Below are 24997 nucleotides of genomic sequence, written 5' to 3' on the forward strand. Positions count from 1 at the left end.
CAGCTTCTCCCCCACCAGCACCCCCAAGTCCTCCTCCTCAGGGCTGCTCTCCATCCCCTCCTCCTCCAGCCTGGACTGGCAGTCAGGGCTGCTCCTGCCCAGCTGCAGGACCCTGCTCTTGCTCCTGTTGAACCTCGTGAGGTTCACCTGTGCCCAGCTCTGCAGCTTGCCCAGGTGCCTCTGGATGCCCTCCTGTCCCTCTGGCACCTCGACAGCACCACTCAGCTTGGTGCCATCTGCACACTGCTGATGGAGCCTTGATCCTGCTGCCTGTAGCACTGATTGAAGTATTGAACAGCTCAGGTCCCTGTATGGACCCCTGAAGGGTCCACCACTTGTCACCTCTCTCCACCTGGACTTCAGGCCATTGAGCACCACCCTCTGGATGGGCCCCTGCAGCCAATTCCTTATCCTCTGGACACCCACCAGGTGCACATCTCTGCGGCCAGGCCAGCAGGATGCCGTGGGGCACTGTGTCAAAGGCCTTGCAGAAGTCTGTGAGGCAGAAACAAATGGAGGCTGTGCCCTTGGACAGCAGGAGCCGGGTGCTGGGTGGGGCTGAAGCCTGCCAGTGTGCCTGCTGAGGTCATGCCTGCTCTCTGCAACCCTTTCCAGCCCCATCCGTGTCGGAAGCGCGCTCCGAGGCCGTGCAGATGTGTCCTCGCTACCCAGAGCCGGTGCCGCTGGACCACCCCATCCCCATCCTGAAGGATGCCTTGGAGAAGGTCTGTGAGGGGAAGCAAACAAGGGGAAGCAGAGCTCCTGACTGCTTTCCTCAAAGGTAGAGGGCAGAACATTCATTTTACCTCTGAAGACCTCTGAGTACGCAGGTAGGGAAGGAGGAGGTGGAGGATGCCAACTCCCTCTCTGACCATGCAGCACAGGTCAGGCAGCAATCAGCCCCCCCAAAGGGTGAGCTGTGGTGCAGACACTGGCAGTGGTCCTCTGCAAGCTGTGCTGAGCATGCTTCAGCAGAAAGTGCTGCCTTGTGGCATCTGCTCTTCTACATGGCAGCCCTCATGGCTTGGCAAGTAGGTGACTTGTGGCTGGTTCTTCAGTCACTGTGTTGCTGCCTTCCCCAGGCCACCATTTGAGAATGAAAATGCTACTTCAAGGAAGGAGGCAGAGGGGAAGGGAAAGGGGAAGGGGATCTGCATCTCGGGCTACAAGCAGGCTGCAGAGGGACTGTGTGCAAAGGGCTGCAGGGACAGCAGCAGGGACAATGGCTGCAGAGTGGAGCAGAGCAGACTGGGACTGGATGTGAGGAACAAGTTCTGCACCAGGAGGCTGCTGGAACACTGCAGCAGAGTGCCCAGAGAGGTGGTTGGGCCATTCCAGGAGATATTCAAGATGGGGCTGGACAGGACTGTGGGCAACCTGCTCTAGTGCAGGATGTGCCTGCTGAGTGCAGGGGTTGGAGTGGATGAGCTTTGGAGGTGCCTCCCAACCCAGAGCATTCTGTGATTCCATGATCTGGACGAGTGACACCAGCCTGTCCTCAGGGTGGTTTGCTGTCTCTGAAGTGTTAGCACTGTCTGGAGCTCTGGGAGGCTCTGCTTGCAGAGAGGAGGTACTGCAGCATGGCCTTGACTGTAGGAACCACATGGGTAGCCACATGTGACAGGGGTCTCCTAACGTGGGCTTCTATTCTCGTGAGTGGCTTACTTGGTCACACCAGAGGCTGCCCCACAGCTCTGAGCATTCCTTTTGCCCTCTGCATCTTTCCCAGCTCAAGCATGGTCCATGGCCCTGTGGAGATGTTGGGATCACTACTTGTGTGCAGCATTTAAAGTGCAAGCAGATCAGAGGTTTATCACAGCAAGCCAGAACACTGGAAGGGACCTCCAGAGCTCATCCAGTCCAAGCCCTGCCAGAGCAGGGGCACCCAGGGCAGGGCACCCAGGAACACAGCCAGGAGGGTTTGAAAGTCTCCAGAGCAGGAGACTTCACAGCCTCTCTGGGCAGCCTGCTCCAGGCTCCAGCACCCTCACAAAATTTCCCCTCCTGCTCCTATAGCACCTCCTCTGCCCCAGCTGGCACCCAGTGCCCCTTCTGCTGCCCTTGGCCACCCCTGAGCAGATCCTGGCTGCATCCTCCTGACACTGCCCTGCACACCTTTAGCACAGCACTGAGGGCAGCCCTCAGGCTGCTCTGCTGCCAGCTCCCAGCCCCAGCTCCCTCAGCCTGGCCTCACAGGAGCTGTTCACTGCCTGCAGCAGCCTGGGGGCTCTGGGCTGGGCTCTCTCAAGCCATTCCCTGAGGTCCTTCTTGACCTAAGGAGCCCAGAACTGGACACAATATCCCAGCAGGCCTCAGCAGGGCAGAGTAGAGAGGCAGGAGAACCTCTCTTAACCAACTCACTACTTCCCTTCAGATCCAGCCCAGGATGATTTCTTGCCAGCAGGACACACTGCTGGCTCATGGGCATCCTTCTGTCCACCAGGAGCCCCAGGCCCTCTCCCCTGCACTGCTCTCCAGTGACCAAGTGGATGATTTGCTCTTAGTTCTCTAAGAATCTTTCCCCTGTGGTTCACTTTTTTTCCTGTCATGGGGCACTGAGCAGAGGTTTGTGTTGTTCCTGAGTGCTGACTTCCATCCCCCTGCCCACCTGTGTGCACGTGAGGTGAGGGCTCTGTTCCTGCATGCACAGGGCTTGGTCCACAGGAATTTGAATTCCTCTCACCTCATACTCACTGCTGTGAAGTCCCTGCTGCTGCCTCAGGGCTCCTGCAGAGAGCTGTGGTGTGACTCAGTCAGGATTAGGTGGGGGAAGGTGCAGAACATCAGGGACATCTCCCCTCTTTGTGCTCCTCAGAAATGAGCACTTCTGTGGAGTGTGCTGGTGAAACTCTCCCTGTGTGGCAGAGGGAACAGCACACAGGGACAGGGTTAGAAGTGACCTCTGAAGATCATCCAGTCCAACCCCTTGCCAGAGCAGGACCACACAATCCAGCTCAGGGCACACAGGAACACATCCAGACAGGCCTGGAAAGGCTCCAGAGAGAGACTGCACAACCTCTCTGGGCAGCCTGTGCCAGGGCTCTGGGACCCTTCCAGCCAAGAAGTTCCCCCTTGTGTTGAGCTGCAACCTCCTGTGCTGCAGCTTCCATCCATTGCTGCTTGTCCTGTGCCAGGGAGCAGTGAGCAGAGCCTGTCCCCCCCTCCTGACCCCCAGCCCTCAGAGAGTTACAGACATTGATTCAATCCTCTCTCAGTCTTCTCTTCTCCAGACTAAGCAGCCCCAGGGCCCTCAGCAGGGCAGAGCAGAGGGGGAGGAGAACCTCCCTGCATCTGCTGGACACCCTCTGCTTAATGGCCCCCAGGATCCCATTGGCTCTCTTGGCCCCCAGGGCACATTGCTGTGCCAGGGATGCTCTCCACCAGCACTGCCAGGTCCCTCTCCACAGGGCTGCTCTCCAGCAGGCACCTCCAGCCTGTGCTGCTGCAGTACTAGAGATGAGGTCTCACCACGGCAGAGTAGGGGGGAGGAGAACCTCCCTTGATCTGCTGGACACCCTCTGCTGAATGACCCCCAGGTGGGTTTTGAATGCCTCCAGAGATGGAGACTCCACCTGAAGCTGAACATCAGATGCATAGGAAGACAGAGGTGTTTGAAGAGGGTTGAGGCAACAGCACCTCAGAAGTCTGCCCTTGGGTTCTGCCTTTCTGTGAAGACTGAAACCCACAGCAAGGATCCTGAACTACCTGAGACAAACTTTTCCTTTCCACAGCCTCAGCTTGTGCCAGGGCAGGTTCAGGTTGGATTTCAGGAACAGTTTCTTCCCAGCAAGGGTTCCCAGGCACTGGCCCAGGCTGCCCAGGCTGGAGGTGGAGTCCCCATCCCTGGAGGTGTCTCAGAGCCTCCTGCCTGTGGTGCTGAGGGAGGTGGTGCAGTGGCAGTGGCTCAGCAGCAGTGGGGTTGTGAGCCCTGGGTGAGCTCCAAGGTCTCTGCCAGCCTCAGCAGCTCCAGGCTGTGGCAGCTTGAAACATTTTGTGATTCTCTCTCTGAGAAAACTTCAGGAGGCTCCTGCTTGCTGCCATGAGCTCAGGCTGTGCTCTGAAGTGCTGATGAACCTGGCCACACCAGCTGGGCCACTGGCACCCAGGGAGGGGAAGACAACAAGCACAAGTGAAGTGTTTGCACTGCTGGCTGTCAGCTCCCCTCGCCAGCCATGAGGACGTGACTCAGCTTGGTCTCAGATGCTGGGCTTGGAAGGTCTCTTCTTCTGCCTCCATCTTCCTGTGCAAGTGAGAGGGCTGCTGTGGGAGCATGGCCTGGCATTGGCAGAGTCAGACAAAGCAAGAGCAAAGCAGCCTGCTGGCAGGGCTGTGTGGAGCACAGCTGCCTGGTTGGGTCTGCACAGCCCTGGCACTGCAGGGAGAAAAGAGCAAGCACAGCTCTCTGGTGGCTCAGGGCTGCCTCTCAGAGTGCAGCTGCAACAGGAGCAAAGGCTCCAGCAGGCTCCATGGCATGGACAGTGCCATGTGTTAGCTGAGGTGGCTGCAGCTTCTGCTAGAGCTCAGAGCCTCAGCTAGTGGAGCAAAGAGCAGGTACACACAGCAGCACTCCACAGGAGGAGATGACAGAGGTGTTATGTGTGACAATGTCCAAAGCCTTGCTAAGGTCTAGGCAGACTACAGCCACTGCTCTGCCTGCAGCTACCCACTCAGGACATCGTGGAATGCTATCAGGTTAGTCAAGCCTGATCTCCCCTTGGGAAATGCAGCCTGACTGCTCCTGATAACCTTCTTCTCTCCCATGCACCTAGAGATGACCTCCAGAACAAGCTGCTCCATCGTTTTTCCAGGGATGGAGGCGAGGCTGGCTGGTCTAAATTGGTTCCAGGGAACAGGAGGAAGAACTTCTTGGCTGGAAGGGTCCCAGAGCCCTGGCACAGGCTGCCCAGAGAGGCTGTGGAGTCTCCTTCTCTGGAGCCTTTCCAGCCCTGTCTGGATGTGTTCCTGTGCCACCTGCACTAGGTTATGGTCCTGCTCTGGCAGGGAGTTGGGCTGGGACATCTCCAGAGGTGCCTGCCAACCCGTGGCATCCTTTGAGCTTGTGATCTGTGATCCTGTAAGGTTTAAGCTTTGGGCTTTAACCATGTAAGCATCATGGAGGATGAGCATCACATTCTCCTGCAGAGTGGACATGCAGGCAGGCAGAAAGATGCAGTGTGAGGAGTTCAAAGCAACAGAGCAGCTAAAACAGCTCCTTCTGCCAAAACCCATTGGGAGAACAGCACTCTCGAGGCCTGGGGCTCCTTCTGCCTGGCACAGCCCAGAGGCAAACTGATCCTCTGCCGTGGCTCTGCAGGTAGATCTGATGCTGCGGCAGCAGCTGCACAGCTCCGCCCTGCCTGCCCTGTCTGCCATCGCCATCTACAACGACACCGTGCTCTGGACCGGCAACTTCGGGAGGAGGAATGCCTCAGACCCTGCCTCGGTGGCACCCAACGAGTACACAGTCTACAGGTGAGGCAGAGCTGTGGGGGGCTGGGTGCTAGCAAAGGAGCAGGGGGGGGCCCAGACACGGGGAGCCTGTGTGCAGGAGAGCCACTGGCACATGACCCTTCTGCTGCCCCAGCTCTGGTGCAGAAGCTTCCTCTGGGTTACACTGAGCCTCTGCCAGACAGCTCCTCAGCTGCTCCTGCTGCACCAGCAGGGGCACAAGTGTGGGCTCACAGGGCAGTGGTCCCTCACGGCGCAGGCTGCCCACGCTGGGCAGGGGGAAGAAGCTCTTCACAGTGGGGGCAGTGAAACACTGGAACAGGTTGCCCAGGTTGCTGCTGGAGGCCCCTCCCTGGAGACACTCTTGGTCTGGTTGCCTGGATAGGGCTGGGGGATAGGTTGGACTGGATGATCCTCGAGGTCTCTTCCAACCTGGTGGATTCTATGATTCTATGAAACTTGATGGGGCCCTGAGCAACCCAATCAAGCTGAAGATGTCCCTCTCGTCCCCAGCAAGAGGGCTGGGCAAGATGGCCTTTGAGGGACTGTATTGGTCTGATTTAAGCTTTCCAGAGACTCAAAATAGCTAACAGAAGAGCACAGTAACAGGATGCCTTCCCCTCTCCCCCTTTTGGAAAGAAAGGAATTGGATTTAGAAAGCAAAAAGGGCAAAACACCCAGAGAAGAGTCTGGCTCCATGGGGAACTTCAACAGTAAATAAAAGGTAATTAAGGTAGGGGAGTTACAGAAGGTATGGGGAAGGGGAAGAAGGTGCAAAATGTATCTACAACCAGATGGGTGGGCATGGGTGGAGGCAGGTTCAGGTGGGGGTTGCCCACCATGAAGTAGGGTGGCCACATGGCAAAAGAGGAGCAGCAGGAGCCAGGGTGGTGCTGGCAGGAAGGGGGGGCAAAGAGAGAGGGAAATAGGAAGCTCCTCTGGTTTTAGAGGGGCCCTAGCCAGGAGGTGGGAGTGAGCAAACCTCTGCACCTGGGGCCAGGTTCAGACCACCCCCAGGAGGGTTAACCACCTGCTGCACTCTGTGACTCTATGAGATGCTCTCCTGCTTGTGCCTTGCTGAGTCCTTTACTTTGGAGTATTTCATTTCTTTCTGCCAGCAGTTGAAATGGGACCAGCAGTGACCACCCTGGAGCACACTGTCCCTTGCACAGGGCTGTCTCCATGCTTTGAGGAGGACTAGGGCATAAAGCTGAGGATTGGAGGCTAGCACAGATCTTGTGAGCAGATGGAAGCAGTGGCATAGGATAAAGGGGGAAAAAAAAGTCTAGGGTGAAAAAGGAGGTTGGGAAGAATACCTGCTGCACACACAGCAGATCTGTGTATTTCTTCATCCCCCAGTGAAGGCAGAGCCATATTGGACAGATCCTCCTCGCTACAAGAAGGCCACTGAGGGGCTGGAGCATGTCCAAAAGAAGGTGAACCAAGCTGGGGAAAAGCTTTGAGCACAGCTGAGGGAACTGGGGGTGCTCAGTCTGGAGAAGAGGAGGCTGAGGGGAGACCTCATTGCTCTCAAAAGAGACTGGAGCTAAGTGGGGTTTGCTCTCCTCTCACATGCAACAGGTGACAGGACAAGAGGAAACAGCCTCAAGCTGTGCCAGGGCAGGTTCAGGTTGGACATGAGGAGCAATTTCTTCCCAGTAAGGGTTCCCAGGCCCAGGCTGCCCAGGCAGGAGGTGGAGTGCCCATCCCTGGAGGTGTCTCAGAGCCTCCTGGCTGTGGTGTGGGGGCCGTGGTGCAGTGGCAGTGGCTCAGCAGCAGTGAGGCTGTGAGCCCTGGGCGAGCAGCTGGGCTGGGTGAGCTCCAAGGTCTCTGCCAGCCTCAGCAGCTCTGGATCTGTGATGAGTTCTTTTCAGCTGAGGATAGAATCAAGCTCTCAGTGTGTGCAAAAAACCCAAGCCCAAACCAACCCCAGGGTGTTTGCTTCCTTCAAAGGTCTATCTGCAGTGGTTGGTAAGTTTGCCACATGTGGAACATTTGGGCTGCACTCTGCCTCCCAAAGGTTGTCCTCAGAATGAACAATTCTGGGACGTTTCAGCATCTGTGCCTGGCTGATTTCTCCCCCCTCCCCCACCACTATCATGGTAAAATCCCTGCAGGGAAGACCTCGTGCTGGTTCTTCCAGAAAAATCGACAGATTTGGGTTGTAAGGGACCTGGAAGGTCATCTGGGTCCACCCCCTGCCTTGGCACGCAGGTAAGCAGCACAACAGAGCTGCAGTCCTCACACAGGAGACCTCTGTAAATGCCACTCTGCTCAAGTCACACAAAATCAGAGAGCACAGAATGGGTTGGAAGGAACATCAAAGGCCACCCAGTCCTGACCCCTGCCATCAACAGGGACACCTCCATGCATCACAGGTTGCTCAAGGCCTCATCCAGCCTGGCCTTGAACACCTCCAGGCAGGCAGCATCCACAGCCTCCCTGGGCAAGCTGTGCCAGTCTCTCCCCGCCCTCACTCTTAACAGTTTCTCCCTCATCTCCACTCTCACTCTCCCCTCTTCAAGCACTAAGCTGTTGCTCCTCATCCTAACAAGCCCTAATCAAAAGTCCCTCCTTAGCAGCCCCTTCAGGTACTGGAAGGCCTCCCTGGAGCCTTCTCTTCTCCAGGCTGAGCAGCTCCAGCTCTCCCACCTGTCACATATCAACTCAGAACAAGAAATGCACAATTTGTAACTTGACACATTTTAAGCTTCAAATACCAGCAAATGACAGAAGTGGTTAGGACATTCCCTAAGCAGGCATTTACAGGGGAGTGGCATTTTATGAATGGGAACAGGAAAGTTTCTGTAGCCCACAGCAGCCTGGGGAACACAACTGAGGGTTGTGTGGCAGTCCTTGGAGGCCAGAATTGAGGACATTAATTCAAACTTTACTTCCATTTTAGCCATTCCCTTCTGAATCATAGAATAGAATCAGCCAGGTTAAAAGAGAGCTCCAAGCTCCTCCAGCCCAACCTAGCACCCAGCCCTGCCCAACCAACCAGATCATCACAGCATCACAGTATCACAGTATTATTGGGATTGGAAGAGATCTCACAGATCATCAAGTCCAACCCTTTACCACGGAGCTCAAGGCCAGACCATGGCACCAAGTGCCACGTCCAGTCCTGCCTTGAACAGCTCCAGGGACGGCGACTCCACCACCTCCTCGGGCAGCCCATTCCAGTGTCCAATGACTCTCTCAGGGAAGAACTTTCTCCTCACCTCCAGCCTAAATCTCCCCTGGCGCAGCCTGAGGCTGTGTCCTCTTGTTCTGGTGCTGGCCACCTGAGAGAAGAGAGCAACTTCCTCCTGGCCACCAGGCACACAACGCCCCAGCCAGGCTTGGCTTCAACACCTCCAGCCATGGCCACTCCACCACCTCCCTGGGCAGCCCATTCCAGTGCCAATCACTCTCTCTGACAACAACTTCCTAACAACATCCAGCCTAGACCTGCCCTGCCACAGCTTCAGGCTGTGTCCCCTTGTTCTATCCCTGGCTGCCTGGCAGCAGAGCCCAACCCCACCTGGCTACAGCCTCCCTGCAGGCAGCTGCAGGCAGCAATGAGCTCTGCCCTGAGCCTCCTCTGCTGCAGGCTGCACCCCCCCCAGCTCCCTCAGCCTCTCCTCACAGGGCTGTGCTCCAGGCCCCTCCCCAGCCTTGCTGCCCTTCTCTCAACACCTTCCAGCACCTCAACATCTCTCTGCAATGGAGGAGCCCAGAACTGGACACAGCACTGCAGGGGTGTCCTGAGCAGTGCTGAGCACAGGGGCAGAAGAACCTCCCTTGTCCTGCTGCCCACACTGCTCCTGAGCCAGCCCAGGATGCCACTGGCTCTTGCATTCCCCCACCCTACAGCTGCTTCTCACTGCTTCGTTTCTCTCCCTGTGGCGTTGGCTGCCCGCTAGGATCGCCAGCGTCTCCAAGATCTTCCCCACCATCATGCTGTACAAGCTCTGGGAGGAAGGGAAGGTCACCTCTCTCGACGACCCCTTGGAGCGTTACGCCCAGAGCTTCGCCATCAAGAACCCTCTGGGGAGGCTGAAGGAGCCAGAGCAGAGGTACTCAGCAGAGGGTTCGGTGTTCCTGGAGAAGGGCTCGCAGCCGCCCAAGCCGTCGCCCGTCACGCTGCGCAGGATGGCCAGCCAGCTCTCGGGTGAGACTGCTCTGCCCTCGGCCCTGCCACTGCATGGACTCACAGAAGGGATGGGGTTGGAAGGGACCTCAAAGCTCAGCCAGCTCCAACCCCCAGCCATAGGCAGGGACACCTCCCACTAGAGCAGATCGCTCAAAGCCTCATCCGAGCTGGTCCTGAACACCTCCAGGGAGGTTGTGGAGCACAGAAGCACCCAACGTGATCTTTGATCACGTTGGGTGCTTCTGTGCTCCACAACCTCCCTGGGAAACCTGTGCCAGTGTCTCACCACCTTCAACCTGTGTCAGTGTCTCACCACCTTCAGCCTGTGCCAGTGTCTCACCACCTTCAGCCTGTGCCAGTCTCTCACCACCCTCTCTGGGAAAAAACCTTCTGTAACATCCAGCTTCAGTCTCACCGCTGCCACTTCAAACCCATTCCTACTCCTCCTCCTCCTCCTCCTCCTGCCATTCCCAGACCTTCTCAATAGTCCCTCCCCAGCCCTCCTGCAGCCCCCTGCAGATCCTGCAAGGCCACTCCAAGCTCTCCTCCAAGCCTTCTCTTCTCCAGCCTGCACAGCCCCAACTCTCTCAGCCTGTGCTCAGAGCAGAGCTGCTGCAGCCCTCTCAGCATCTTGGTGGCCTCCTCTGGCCTGGCTCCAACATTTCCATGTCCTGCTTGTGCTGAGGGCTGCAGAGCTGCCCCCAGGACTGCAGGTGGGGGCTGAGGAGAGCAAAGTGGGAGAATCCTCTTCCTTGCCCTGCTGCCCACACTGCTCTGGCTGCAGCCCAGCACACAGTTGGCTGTCAGGCTTGCCAGGAATAAAAGTCATGCTGTTCAGGCTCTTTCCTAGGATGGACTCTTAAGCTTCACAGAGGGCAGTCAGGATCCTTGGAAGCAAACTGTCAGCAGCTTGATGGAGTGCTAGTGAAGAGAGAGCCAATGGCATCCTGGGCTGGCTCAGGAGCAGTGTGGGCAGCAGGACAAGGGAGGTTCTTCTGCCCCTGTGCTCAGCACTGCTCAGGACACCCCTGCAGTGCTGTGTCCAGTTCTGGGCTCCTCCATTGCAGAGAGATGTTGAGGTGCTAGAAGGTGTTTGGAGAAGGGCAGCAAGGCTGGGGAGGGGCCTGGAGCACAGCCCTGTGAGGAGAGGCTGAGGGAGCTGGGGGGATGCAGCCTGCAGCAGAGGAGGCTCAGGGCAGAGCTCATTGCTGCCTGCAGCTGCCTGCAGGGAGGCTGTAGCCAGGTGGGGTTGGGCTCTGCTGCCAGGCAGCCAACAACAGAACAAGGGGACCCAGTCTGAAGCTGTGGCAGGGCAGGTTCAGGCTGGATGTTGTTAGGAAGTTGTTGGCAGAGAGAGTGATTGGCATTGGAATGGGCTGCCCAGGGAGGTGGTGGAGTCTGTGTGGCTGGAGGTGTTGCAGCCAAGCCTGGCTGGGGCACTGAGTGCCATGGTCTGGTTGATTGGGCAGGGCTGGGTGCTAGGCTGGGCTGGAGAAACTTGAAGCTCTCTTCCAACCTGCTTGATTCTATGAGTCTATGATTCTAAAAGGAAGCTCTTGTCCAGGCCAGCTGCTAGGGAAGGCCCCAGGCTGCACTGGGGCATCATTATCACTGACTCACAGAATGCCAGGGGCTGGAAGGGACCTCCAAAGCTCATCCATTCCAACCCCTGCCAGAGCAGGATCTCCTATACCAGATCACAGAGGAATGCATCCAGGCAGGTTGTGACTATCTGCAGAGAGGGAGATTCCACAGCCCCCCTGGGCAGCCTGTGCCAGGCTCTGTCACCCTCACAGGGCAAAACTTCCTCCTCCTGTTATTCCCAGTAGGGAAATGTCCATTTCTCTGAACACAGCAGCATGGCCCCAAGGGCACAAGAGGCTTTTGTCCTCCAGCCCTAAACACTCCAGTTTTTCCAGGATGCAGCTCTGAGGGTCAGAGTGGCACCAAACTGCTTTGAACAGATAGACCTTGGTCACTGAGCTAAAGTTAGCTGCCAGTGCAGCTCCTGATCTGGGATTCCTGAGCTATGAATAGCTTTGGACTTGCTGGCAGAGGACTACTAATCTGCTGCTACCTTCCTCATTGAGTAACTCTGTCACTAAGCCCCTAGGTGCTCCCAGGACTCAGGAGAACTTGAACCTTTCTCAGAAACAAAGCTCCTAATGCTTGACTCTGGGATTCCAGCAGAACTTCATGGCCAGGGAAACTGCTGAGGCATTTGATCAAACTCTGCATCACCTGCATTGCTCCAGGCTGGAATAGATGCCCTAAAACTAGGACCTGAGGTCAGAGCAGCACCTAGGCAGGCTGCAGCAGCTCAGCAGAGAGTGCAGCATCTCCCCAGGCAAGCCAAAATCAGACAAAGGGATCCCCACAAGATGATGTGGCTGAAATCTGGAAGCAAACAGCCAACCAGAAAAGGCCAGAGGCAGCAGGAGGCAGAGACAAAGCTGTGTGTGCACAACTCTGCCCAGCCTCTCTCCCTGCAGGCAAGGTCTTGTTTCAGCCAACTTGATGATGTCCCCAGAGGCACTGGAGTGGTCCCCTCTGCCTCTCAGGAGCAGATGAAGCTGCCCTGTTAGTTCCTTGCAGGAGCAGTGTGTGCTGGAGCTGCAGCTCCCAGCCCTGCTGCAGTTCCCTGCAGCCCTGTGAGGTGTGCCCTTAGAAATACCTGGAGGAAGCACTCCTCAAGAGGGTGCCAGGTCATAGAGCAAGTGGAATAGGTTGCCCATACAGTTGGTTGAGGCCCCATCCCTGGAGATATTCTAGGTGAGGCTGGACAGGGCTCTGGGCAAACTGATCTAGTGGAGAATGTCCCTGCTGAGTGCAGGGGAGTTAGACCTCTGGAGGTCATGGAATCATAGAATGTCAGGGGCTGGAAGGGACCTTGAAAGCTCATCTGGTCCAACCCCTGCCAGAGCAGGATCACCCAGAGCAGAGCACACAGGAACAGATCCAGGCAGGCCTGCAATATGTCCAGAGAGGGAGACTCCACAACCCCTCTGGGCAGCCTGTGCCAGGGCTCTGTCACCCTCACAGGGAAAGAATTCTTCCTCAGGTTCACATGGAACCTCCTGTGCCTCAGCTTCCACCCCTGCCCCTTGTGCTGGTGCTGGGCACCACCCAGCAGAGCCTGGCCCCAGCCTCCTGGCACTCAGCTGCACATATTGATAACCATTGCTGAGGTCACCTCTCAGTCTCCTCTCCAAGCTCCCAGCCCTGGCTCCCTCAGGCTGTCCTCACAGGGAAGATGTTCAACTTCCCTCATCATCTTTGTGGCTCTGTGCTGGACTCTCTCAAGCAGCTCCCTGTGCTTCTTGAGCTGGGGGCCCAGAACTGGACACAGTACTCCAGATGTGGCCTCACCAGGGCAGAGTAGAGGGGCAGGAGAACCTCTCTCGACCTACTCACCACAGCCCTTCCAATCCACCCCAGGATGGCATTGGCCCTCCTGGCCACCAGAGCACACTGCTGGCTCCTGGCCATCCTGCCAGCCACCAGCACTCCCAAGTCCTTCTCCCCTTCACTGCTCTCCAGCAGCTCAGTCCCCAGCCTGTCCTGATGCCTGGGGCTGTTCTTTCCCAGGTGCCAGACTCTACCCTCACCCCTGCTGAACTCCATTTCTCCCTGCCCAGCTCTGCCTGCCCAAGTCTCTCTGGAGAGCAGCACAGGCTCCTGCTGTGGCAGCCACTGCAGCCAGCTGTGGTCAGCAAACTTGCTGACAGTGCTCTCTGTGCCCCCCTCCAGGTCATTAATGATTACACTGAATAATACTGGGCCCAGTACCGACCCCTGAGGGCCTGTGGTAGTTACAGGCCCCCAGCTGGACTGTGCCAGTGACCAGCACAGGTTCCCTTCCAGCCCAGCCAGTTCTGTGTGCAGCCATCTGCTGCTGCTGCTGTGGGGGTTGCACCTTTCACACTCCTGTGTCTTTACTGCTCTAGGAGGGGGCCCAGAACCCCACACTGCCAGGGCACACCAACAGACCTGCCCCCGGACAGTCTAGCAGCAGGACAAGCACAGTTTCAAGCCCTGCTGGAGATGAAATGCCTGCTGAGGTGGCCTTACCTTCCCTGGCTGCCAAAGGGGAAGAGGCTCTGCTTTAGCGCCAGGACCAAAGCCACTGCCTGACGTTCTGTAGAGAGGGTTTTCAGCTCAGTGCCCCCAGGGGAAGCTGCTCTCTGAGCTCCTCTCATTAGCTGTGCTCTTCCTCGCTGTTACAAAAGGGGCTCCAAAGATTTTCCTCCTCAGCACTCGATGGGGACATTGCTGGAGGGAAGCTCCAGTTTGTTAAGGCTCTGATTTCCAAATCCCTGTGACTGGCAGCATGAGAGGCTCCTGTAAATTATTAACAGCATGCTTGTCACATCAATTAGCAGCCCACGAGGTAGGAATCGATGGCTGTGGAGCTTCTGCTGTGCTCACACAGCCTCGGGGCTCTCATTTCTAATGACCCTCAGGAGGCTGCACAGCTGCTGTGGTGCTGCTGGGAGGCTCCCAGCAGCGCAGTGCTTCCTCTGGTGTGATGAAGGAGCCTTTTGTCTGCTCAAGGCGCTCAGGGCTCCTCTTACCTGGTCACTCAGCTGCACAGATCACCACGGACTGGCAGCAGGGAAAGGGCTCCTGTTCAGGTCCAAGCCCCCAGGTCAGGCCAGCTGAGCCAAGCAGGTGCTGCTGCCCCAGCAGAGCCTGCCGTGGTGAGGCACAGGCTCACCAAGCAGATGGTTGGAGAACATTTCCTGGCATGGCCTCTCCCTTATTTCCTTCCAGCCTCTAAATCAAGGCCAGCTGTAGACAGCAATGAGGTTTTCATTCCAGATGTAGTCCAGGTTCTGGCCTTGGCAAGCCACAGATCTGTGCAAAGGAGCTCCTGGCCGAAAGCCACGGGGATGTGGTGTGAGGGACACAGGCAGTGGTGAGCTAAGAGCTGGACTCAGTCAGCCTAAAGGTCTCTTCCAACTAAACAACTCTGTGGTCCTGTGAGGAGATTTTAGGGAATGCATATTCTGAGGTGTGGGATTAGAAATGCAATGGAAGTCAACCTCCCTAGGGTCCCAGAACTAACTTCCATCTTCCTACACTCGTGTGAAGGTTTGGGAGTTCCCCAGCCCCTGCTCTTGTGAACTCACCCAGACTAGACTCAGCTGGCTGGGAGTTAGGGCATGAAGCTTTGCAGCCACAGCTCAGCACAAGCAGATAGCTACAACATTGACAGCTTCACACAGGCAGACACAGGCTAAAGGCAGTACAGAAACACAACTCCCCTCCCAGAAACCAGCATCCCCAGGATGGGGTCCCAAACACTCTGCCACCTCCTTTCCACCCCTCTACCTTATCCCAGGGTTTGTCTTGTGTGCCAGGTGAGTTTGCAGGATCAGCAAGGGGGGTTAGAAAGAGAATTAGTTGGGTTACACAGGGGCAAAAGCACAGACACTGACAGACAGAGGCTCACAGTGGCTTAAATGTTTGTGTTCTTGGTTTGGTACTTCTCAGCGAGCCTATGAGTGAAGCAGACAGCAGCACTGCTTTCTTTTCACAGCCTATAATCTAAGTTTTCTCATTAAAATATTCCAATTAGCCTCAAACCAGCACAGAAAGCCTGAATCAGTGCTGCTGAAGTGGAAAGGAAAGGAAAGGAGAGGAAAGGAAAGGAAAGGAAAGGAAAGGAAAGGAAAGGAAAGGAAAGGAAAGGAAAGGAAAGGAAAGGAAAGGAAAGGAAAGGAAAGGAAAGGAAAGGAAAGGAAAGGAAAGGAAAGGAAAGGAAAGGAAAGGAAAGGAAAGGAAAGGAAAGGAAAGGAAAGGAAAGGAAAGGAAAGGAAAGGAAAGGAAAGGAAAGGAAAGGAAAGGAAAGGAAAGGAAAGGAAAGGAAAGGAAAGGAAAGGAAAGGAAAGGAAAGGAAAGGAAAGGAAAGGAAAGGAAAGGAAAGGAAAGGAAAGGAAAGGAAAGGAAAGGGAGAGAGGGGAGAGGGGCTGGGGAGGTAGATACGCTTTAGGCCAAGCCTGGAATGGTTCAGGGAAGTTGAAGCCCTCTGCAGGGAGGAGTGGAGAACAAAATGCTGCTCAAAGAGGCTGATGCACCCATTTGTGGCCAAGGGCACACAGTGACATGGAAACACAGATCCTCTGTGTCCTTCTCTTCCAAAAGGCACCTGAGGAGGTGAGGTATTTTTAATCATTAATTAAGGTATTTCTACTGCAATGTGGAACTGGTCCCAGAGCAGGGCTTACATTGCCTCGATTCAGGAGTCCATGAAGCACTACAGGCTGGGGACAGAGAGGCTGAGAGGGAGCTGGGGGTGCTGGGAGAGAGGAGCTTCAGAGGAGGCAGCAGTGCCCAGGTGGGCAGCAGAGCCAATGGCATCCTGGGCTGGCTCAGGAGCAGTGTGGGCAGCAGGACAAGGGAGGTTCTTCTGCCCCTGTGCTCAGCACTGCTCAGGACACCCCTGCAGTGCTGTGTCCAGTTCTGGGCTCCTGAATTGCAGAGAGAGGCTGAGGTGCTGGAAGGTGCCCAGAGAAGGGCAGCAAGGCTGGGGAGGGGCCTGGAGCACAGCCCTGTGAGGAGAGGCTGAGGGAGCTGGGGGGGTGCAGCCTGCAGCAGAGGAGGCTCAGGGCAGAGCTGATTGCTGCCTGCAGCTGCCTGCAGGGAGGCTGTAGCCAGGTGGGGTTGGGCTCTGCTGCCAGGCAGCCAGGGATAGAACAAGGGGCCCCAGGCTGAAGCTGTGGCAGGGCAGGTCTAGGCTGGATGTTGTTAGGAAGTTGTTGTCAGAGAGAGTGATTGGCATTGGAATGGGCTGCCCAGGGAGGTGGTGGAGTGGCCATGGCTGGAGGTGTTGCAGCCAAGCCTGGCTGGGGCACTTAGTGCCATGGTCTGGTTGGTTGGGCAGGGCTGGGTGCTAGGTTGGGCTGGCTGAGCTTGGAGCTCTCTTCCAACCTGGTTTAGTCTATGAGTTTGTGATTCTATGATACTGAGTCCTGCAGCACAGAATGAAGAGGTCACAGAATCAGAGGATGGCAAAATGATAGAGGTTAGAAGGGACCTGTAAGGATCATGAAAGATCTGTTGGAGAGGGTCCTGAGGAGACCACAACAATGATCAGGGGTTGGAGCAGCTCTGCTACCAGGACTGGCTGAGGGAGCTGAGGGTGTTCAGGCTGGAGAAGAGAAGGCTCCAGGGAGACCTAACAGCAGCCTGCCAGTGCCTGAAGGGTGCTGCAGGAGAGCTGGGGAGGGACTTCTGACACGGGCTGGGAGTGACAGGATGAGGGACAAAGGCTATGGGCTGGGAGAGGGGAGAGTGAGAGTGAAGATGAGGAAGAAATCCTTGCGAGTGAGGGTGGGGAGAGACTGGCACAGGCTGCCCAGGGAGGCTGTGGAGCACAGAAGCACAGGATGGGATCTTTGATCTTCAATCACATTTGGTGATTCTGTCATCCACAGCCTCCCTGGAGGTGTTCAAGGCCAGGTTGGATAAGGCCCTGAGCAACCTGTTCTCGTGGGAGGTGTCCCTGCCTATGGCTGGGGGTTGGAGCTGGCTGAGCTTTGAGCTCCCTTCCAACCCAACCCATTCTATGGTTCTGTGATCTGCTCCAACCCCCCCCTAGAGCAGCATCACCTGGAGCAGATCAGCCTTGCAGCACATCTGCTGCGTGTCTACAGCACGTGGCTGAATCTTCCCCTCCCCCCCCCATTTTGGCACTGGCTCTGGCCTCTTGCTCAGGACCATGACCTGTCTCAGGTGGTTAACTTCTCTTCTCTCTGGCGCAGGTCTGCCCAGGAGGCTGCGATCTACAACCTTGCTGTGGAAGGGCAGCACACAGGATGCTTTGGCTCTCCTGAAAGATGATGTCTTGGTTGCTGACCCAGGAACCAGGTCAGCTGTGATATGTTTCCATGAGTGACCAGGGCAGATATGGTACACTCTGCTATCCCTGTGATGCACACAGCTCTAGGCACTGGGCTTGTGTCCTGCAGTCACACCAGCTCCAGCTCCATGGCCAATGGAAAGAAGAGAGCCTTTCCTGAAGGGAGCTTCGTGCCTCTGTCTGTGCACTTGTCCCATGCTGGAAAGACTGACTGCTAGAGCTGTGAGAAGGTTCTCGTGTCTGGAGCCTGAATGAGAGGCACAGATGAGGCAAATTCCTCTGCTGTAGCTTGGTCCAGTGAGCCCTAAACTGTGAGAGACTTTCAGAAGTGAAAAGAATCACAGAGTGCATCAGGTTGGAAGGGTCCCTCAAAGGTCATCTTGTCCAACCCTCCTGCAGTAAGCAGGGACATCCTCGACTAGATCAGGTTGCTCAGGGCCACATCAAGTTTGATCATGAATGTCTGCAGGGATGGGGCCTCAGCCACACCTCTGCATAACCTGTTCCAACACTTCACACAGGACCACAGAGTGCCAGGGGCTGGAAGGGACCTCCAAAGCTCGCCCAGTCCAACCCCTGCCAGAGCAGGATCACCCAGAGCAGAGCACACAGGAACACATCCAGATGGCTGTTTAACATCTCCAGAGAGGGAGGCTCCACAGCCCCCCTGGGCAGCCTGTGCCAGGCTCTGGCACCCTCACAGGGCAAAAATTCCTCCTCATGTTTCAATGAAACTTCCTCTGCCTCAGCTTCCACCACTGCCTCTCTTCACAACCCTCACTGTGCAGAGCCTCCTCCTGATGTACAACTTAAATCTGTCCTGCTTGAGTTTCAAACCATCACCCCTTGCCCTGTCACCACAGGCCCTTGCAAGAAGTCCCTCCCCAACTCCCTTCAGGCACAGGAGACTGCTCTAAGGCCTCCCTGCAGCCTTCCCTTCTGCAGGCTGAACAGCCCCAACTCTCCCAGCCTGTCCCCACAGAGGAGGCTCTCCAGCCCCCAGACCACCCTTGTGGCCCTGTTGGTTTAAGGTGGTTTAAGTCCCTCAGGCTGATGGTGCTCTGTCTGTTGTGATTGCCACAGCTCCAAGCCAACCTCCAGAGCCTGCTAAAAACTCCCTTGGCTGAGCTGCAAATGCTCAGCAGCAGGCAGCAGGGGAGGGGAAGCACTCAGGCAGACCTCAGTCTGTAAAGGTTTTAAAGAACAAAATTGCCTTTAAAATTAGTTTGCCCTTGAGTGCTGATGGTTCCCCATGGCTTAAACTCTGCTCAGTGCTCTGCTCATGGCAGCCTTGCTTTGGCCTTGTCCCACGTCCTGCAAGAGTTTCAAGTAGATCTTCCCTAGAGGATCTTCAGAATTTAATGCATCCACCCTCACTGGTGTTTGTATTATGCTTACCACTGAGAGCCTGGGGTGGTTCTGGTTGGAAAAGCACTCTAAGACCATCACATCCAGCTGCCAAACTGAGCCCACCATGGCTGTGAAACCATGTCCCAAAGTGCCATGGCCTTCCAGGGATGGAGACTCCATCAGACATCCACCCAGAGTGCATCAGCTCCTTACACTTGAGTTTAAATCTGTCTCCAGACTGCCCTGCTGAGGCCATGCCTGGAATGCTGTGGCCAGTTTTGGGCTCTCAGAGTTCAAGAGACAGAGACCTGATAGAGAGAGTCCAGCAGAGAGCTATGAGGATGAACATCTCTGCTGTGAAGAAAGGCTGAGAGGTCTGGGACTGGTTAGTCTGGAGAGGAGAAGGCTGAGGGGGATCTGAGCAATGCCTACCAACAGCTGAGGGCTGAGGGGCAGAGGCAGGGGCCAGGCTCTGTTCAGTGGCACTGGTGACAGGACAAGGAGCAGGTTCTGCCTCAACATGAGGAGAAACTTCTGTGCTGTGAGGGTGGCAGAGCCCTGGAGCAGGGCCCAGAGAGGCTGTGGAGCTTCCTGCTCTGGAGACTTTGAAAGCCAACCAGGCTGTGTCCCTGTGTGCCCTGCCCTGGGTGCCCCTGCTCTGGCAGCAAGGGGGGACTGGGTGATCTCTGGAGGACACTTCCCACTGTTAACCTTCTGTGGTCCTGTGGTCCTTGGCTACACTTCACAGCTAACAGATGTTTCTGCCTAAAGGAAATTCCTCTTCACTGATACATCATTATTCATTTCTAACTCATTGCTCTGGGTATGTTGAAATTCAGCTCCCTTGCAGGCTAAAAAAATAGATGCAGAATATATTCTTGGGAGAGAAATATATATGGAAACCACATCTGGAGAAGAGAAGGCTCTGGGGAGACCTTCCAATGCCTGTAATGGGCTGCAAGAAAGCTGGGAAGAGACTTTTGATTAGGGCTGGTAGTGATAGGATGAGGAATAATGGCTTAGAGCTGGGAGAGGGGAGACTGAGGGTGGAGATGAGGAAGAAACTGTTGAGAGTGAGGGTGGGGAGAGACTGGCACAGGCTGCCCAGGGAGGCTGGGGATGTGCCCAACCTGGAGGTGTTCAAGGCCAGGCTGGGTAGGCCTTGAGCAAGCTGCACTGGTGGGAGGTGTCCATGCCCATGGCAGGGAGGTGGAACTGGAGGAGCTTTGAGGTCCCTTCCAACCCAACCCAGTCTATGGATGGATGAAGTTGAGAGAAAATGAGTGGCTAATGTGAGCTTTGGAGACAGGCTCCAGTGCAGGCTCTGGGAGCACAGAAGGGCAGGGGAGTGCTGTGTGTGCAGCAGCAGCAGACAGCCCAGCCTGAGAAGTGAGTGCTGGGCATGGATGGGACAGGAGCTGCCCGAGAGCAGCGGTGGCAGCTGTGCAGAGGAGCTGAAGAACTGCACTGAACCTGGGAAGGACTGAGAAATGTGAGAGGAAATGCAGGGCAGGGAGCAGGCAAACAGCTGGGGAGGTGAGCAAGCTGCTTGCTCCCAGCTGGGCCACGTTAGATGGGCACTGGATGAAAGACTAAGCACCTGAGCTTGCCTTGTTCTGCTCTCTGGGTGTGCTGCTGCTTGCTCAGCCAGCACGAGCCAGCTGCTCAGCTCTGCTGCTCTGCACATCCCAGCACCTCCAGCCCTTCTGGATCATCTTTAAGCCCCTTTCCAAGCCAACCCATTCCATGACTCTCTGACCATGATCTCATTCAGCTGAATGTGCTGGAAAGGGTTGAAGTGACGCCAAACTGGTGTCAACAGGCCCTAGAGAATTGAGTGTCTGCACACAAGCACCAAACACCCAGAGCAGGCAGGCTGGAAATGCCTTTGAGAAGCACTTCCCCATTCATGGCTTTGAACTTCCTTCAAGCAGAGAGACTTGAAAACCACCTGATGGATATGCAGGACTGAAGCACTCAGGGACCTTTGCTGGTTGAAGGTTGCTGGGTGCTGCTCTGTAGCCCTCTCAGTGCTGTTTAAGAGCTTTTAGTGCCCTAAGGTAGCTTAAGTGTTGAAGTGATTATCCCACATTAGATCTCCAAAGCAGCTTACCTGGGATTTGGAGACCTTTGAGGTAAGCACCTGTGACTCAGCTCCTGAAAGGAGTGGATCTGTTCTCTGGTGAACCATAACAATCAGTCAGGAGATGCAGGCATTGCATGGCTTTGGCAGCTCAGTTTTCCATCTCCATATCTCGTGCCCTACCTGGAGTTCAACAGCTCTACTAATGCTGCTGTAAGAAGAAACTTTAGCAGAGGGCTTGGGGTGCTGGTGGGGGAGAAGCTGGACAGGAGCAGGCAGTGTGAGCTTGCAGCACACAAGGCCAAGGGCAGCCTGGGCCAGAGATGGAGAGAGGGGATCCTGCCCCTCTGCTCTGCTCTGCTCTGCTCTGGGAGACCTCCCCTGCAGGGCTGGGGCAGCTCTGGAGCCCTCAACACAGGAAGGATCTGGACCTGATGGAGAGGGCCCAGAGGAGGCCATGACACAAATCAGGGGTTGGAGCAGCTCTGCTATGGGGACAGGCTGAGGGGGCTGGGGGCGTTCAGCCTGGAGAGGAGAAGGCTCCAGGGAGACCTAACAGCAGCCTGCCAGGACCTGGAGGGGCTACAAGCAGGCTGCAGAGGGACTGTGTGCAAAGGGCTGCAGGGACAGCAGCAGGGACAATGTCTGCAGAGTGGAGCAGTGCAGATTGAGACTGGATGTGAGGAACAAGTTCTGCACCAGGAGGCTGCTGGAACACTGCAGCAGAGTGCCCAGGGAGGTGGCTGGGGCCATCCCTGGAGACATTCAAGGTGAGGCTGGACAGGGCTGTGGGTGACCTGCTCTAGTGCAGGATGTGCCTGCTGAGTGCAGGGGTTGGAGTGGATGAGCTTTGGAGCTCCCTTCCAGCCCAGCCCATTCTTTAGAATCATAGAATCACAGAAGGGTTTAGGTTGGAAGTGAGCTCAAAGTTCAGCCAACTCCAACCCCTGCCATAGGCAGGGACACCTCCCTCTAGAGCAGGTCACTCAAGGCCTCACCCAGCCTGGTCCTGAACACCTCCAGGGAGGTTGTAGATGACAGAACTGAAGAATGTGATTGAAGATCTAAGATCCCATTTTGTGATTCTGTGCTCCACAACCTCCCTGGCAACCTGTGCCAGTCTCTCACCACCCTCCCTGCAAACAACTTCTTCCTCACATCCACTTTCCATCTCCCCTCTGCCACTTCCAACCCATTCCTCCTCCTCTTGCCATTCCCAGACCTTCTCAATAGTCCCTCCCCAGCCCTCCTGCAGCCCCCTGCAGATCCTGCAAGGCCACTCCAAGCTCTCCTCCAAGCCTTCTCCTCTCCAGCCTGCACAGCCCCAACTCTCTCAGCCTGTGCTCACAGCAGAGCTGCTGCAGCCCTCTCAGCATCTTGGTGCCTCCTCTGGACTGGCTCCAACACTTCCATGTCCTGCTTGTGCTGGGGGCTCCAGAGCTGCCCCCAGCAGTGCATGAATTCATGATTCTCTTTCTTGACCTAACAAACCCCAAGCAGCAATGCTTCTTTTTCTCCCTGTCCCTCCTCCCTCTCTCCTCTCTCTTTAGCCTCCTGACAGAGACTGCTAATTCCCCCTCCCCACAGCAGGGACCCCAGCCCCTGCTTTTGCACAGTCCTGCCCCCACTGAGTAAAGCTGACCCAGGTGTGCTCCTCCTCCTTTTCAGATGCCACTACAGCAACTTGGCCTTCTCCCTGCTGGCACACGTCCTAGCTGAGCACGCAGCCGAGGGGCAGTACCAGCGCTGGGTCTCAGAGAACATCCTGGACCGCCTGGGCATGGAGGACACAGGCTTTGACATCAGCCCCCCCATCCGCGCCCAGATGGCTGTGGGCTTCTACGGCAGCCAGCAGCCGGCGCCTCTCTATGACCTGGGCTGGTACAGGCCTTCTGGCCAGATGTACTCCACAGCTGCTGACCTCGCCAAGCTCGCCATGGTGCTCCTGGGCACCTACCACCGGCGCCTGCTGGAGCCCGACACGGTGAAGACGATGCTGACCCCACTGCTCAAGTGCTCCAGCGAGTACTTCGCCAACAAGACCGGCACGCCCTGGGAGGTCAACGAGCAGCGGGGCTATGACGTCATCAGGAAGGACGGGGACCTCGACGGCTACGCAGCTACCTTCTCTCTCATCCCCAAGCTCCGCCTCAGCTTCATCGTGCTGATGGCAGGGCCCAGGCCCCAGGGGGCAGATATTGTGGCTCAGACCTACGAGTATCTCATCCCTGCCATGGAGACGGCGTTCAGAGAGGCAGAGAAGAGCTTGCTTCCTCCCCCGAGCCCCAGCCCCTATGTTGGCTACTACACCTACTCCAACCTGACCTTCTACGAGATCAAGGTTGGCCCCGGGGGGGTGCTGATCATGCAGCAGTTTGGGCCTCACGTGGAGGAGCTGATCCCTGAGAAGTTCCGGACGATCAAGCTGCACCACCTGGAGGACCGTGTGTTCCAAGTGGTTTTCGACAAGGAGTTCCCCTGCGTCCTGCACCTGGGCTCTGCCTCCATCTCCCTGGAGACCCAGAACGGGCAACTCTTCAACTTCTACCCCTTCGACCGCAAGGGTTTGTCTCCCGGCTTCGACGCGCCAGGGCTGAACACCTACAGCGTGGTGCGGGTGCTCCGCAAGCCTGTCTTCTACACCTAGCTGTGCCCCCTGCTCCTGCCGCCCTGCTGGCTCCAGACCTCTGCCCTACCACACCCTCCTGTCTGCCTGGCTTTGTGAACACCGTCTGAGAGGGAAAGATGGTGGCAGATGACTCCTTTGCCCAATAACTCCACCACATCCCACTTCTTGTGGGTCAAGTTACTGTGTCCAGTTCTGGACCACTCAATTCAAGAGGGATGTTGAGGTGCTGGAAGGTGCCCAGAGAAGGGCAGCAAGGCTGAGGAGGGGCCTGGAGCACAGCCCTGTGAGGAGAGGCTGAGGGAGCTGGGGGGGTGCAGCCTGCAGCAGAGGAGGCTCAGGGCAGAGCTCATTGCTGCCTGCAGCTGCCTGCTGGGAGGCTGTAGCCAGGTGGGGTTGGGCTCTGCTGCCAGGCAGCCAGGGCCAGAAGAAGGGGACCCAGGCTGAAGCTGTGCCAGGGCAGGTTGAGACTGGATGTCAGGAGGAAGTTGTTGTCAGAGAGAGTGATTGGCACTGGAATGGGCTGCCCAGGGGGTGGTGGAGTGGCCATGGCTGGAGGTGTTGAAGCCAAGCCTGGCTGGGGCACTGAGTGCCATGGTCTGGTTGACTGGATAGGGCTGGGTGCTAGGTTGGGCTGGCTGAGCTTGGAGCTCTCTTCCAACCTGGTTGATTCTATGATTCTGCAATGAATTTTAGGGCTTGCAGTCCCTGGTGGTGCAGAACAGGCCAGCCAGGAACTGCAGGTGCCTGCAGAGGGAAGATGAAAGAGGTGGGAATGTGCTGGGGGAATGGTGTTTGGGTGCCACTGATTGAAGCCTTCACTCTGCATTGTCTGTCTGATGATCACCAAAGGACTGAGGATTCCCTGTGTCTCTCAGAAAATGTCTCTTCTTTAGTCCAGAGGTGTTTGCAAGGCTCTTAGGGAGCCCATCTGCCATGAAGAAGATTCTTCACCTAGGTCTGCCAAAAGCATTGTGTGCTAACACCAGCCTGGTACCAGGCCCTGCTGGGGCTGGTACCAGGGGCTGGGGACCCCTTCCCTTCCTGGGTCACAGCAAGGAAAGTGTGGGTGGAAAGGGTAGACAGAAATATGATTGTGTCTTGACCCCAGGGATTTCTCTGCCAGCAGTGGTCACACAAAGGGGAGTGAGGGACAGGCTGAGGGTGCCATCTGGACTTCAGTACATCATTTGACACTGTCCCCCCTGTGATGCTTTGGGAGTTACCCATTCTATGGAAACACCCAGCCTAGGCTCAGCTGGCTGGAGGTGCAGAATGAAGCTACATTTACAGCCTAGAACAACTTACAAGCAGATGTACACACAACAGACACAAACATTTACAGCTGCAGGCAGAAATGGACAGGTTAAAGGTAACACAGAAACACAGCTCCCCTCCCAGAAACCAGAGCCCTCAGGAGGGGCTCCCAACAGCCCTTCAACCTTCTTTCCACCCCCCACCCTTATCCCAGAGTCTGCCTTAAGTGCA

General features: G+C 56.2%; 1 protein-coding gene across 1 annotated transcript; it reads left to right on the forward strand.

Moving 5' to 3' along the window:
- Window positions 1-644: 644 nt before the first annotated feature.
- LOC135174622 (putative beta-lactamase-like 1) lies at window positions 645-23613 on the forward strand. The gene is made up of 5 exons (XM_064141957.1): window positions 645-725; window positions 5315-5472; window positions 9357-9604; window positions 17353-17458; window positions 22552-23613. Exons 1-5 carry the CDS (start codon window positions 654-656, stop codon window positions 23528-23530), a joined length of 1563 nt encoding a protein of 520 aa, XP_063998027.1. The 5' UTR covers window positions 645-653; the 3' UTR covers window positions 23531-23613.
- The last annotated feature ends 1384 nt before the right edge of the window (window positions 23614-24997 follow it).

This window comes from Pogoniulus pusillus, unplaced genomic scaffold, assembly GCF_015220805.1.
Source record: "Pogoniulus pusillus isolate bPogPus1 unplaced genomic scaffold, bPogPus1.pri scaffold_95_arrow_ctg1, whole genome shotgun sequence".
NCBI classification, from domain to species: Eukaryota; Metazoa; Chordata; class Aves; order Piciformes; family Lybiidae; genus Pogoniulus; species Pogoniulus pusillus.

Bases quoted from the DNA above. Each gene is read 5' to 3' on its own strand.
- LOC135174622 (XM_064141957.1), top strand. From the start codon at position 654: ATGTGTCCTCGCTACCCAGAGCCGGTGCCGCTGGACCACCCCATCCCC. The intron at 726-5,314 runs GTCTGTGAGGGG...GTGGCTCTGCAG, and splicing joins TGAAGGATGCCTTGGAGAAG to GTAGATCTGATGCTGCGGCA. The intron at 9,605-17,352 runs GTGAGACTGCTC...TCTCTGGCGCAG, and splicing joins GATGGCCAGCCAGCTCTCGG to GTCTGCCCAGGAGGCTGCGA.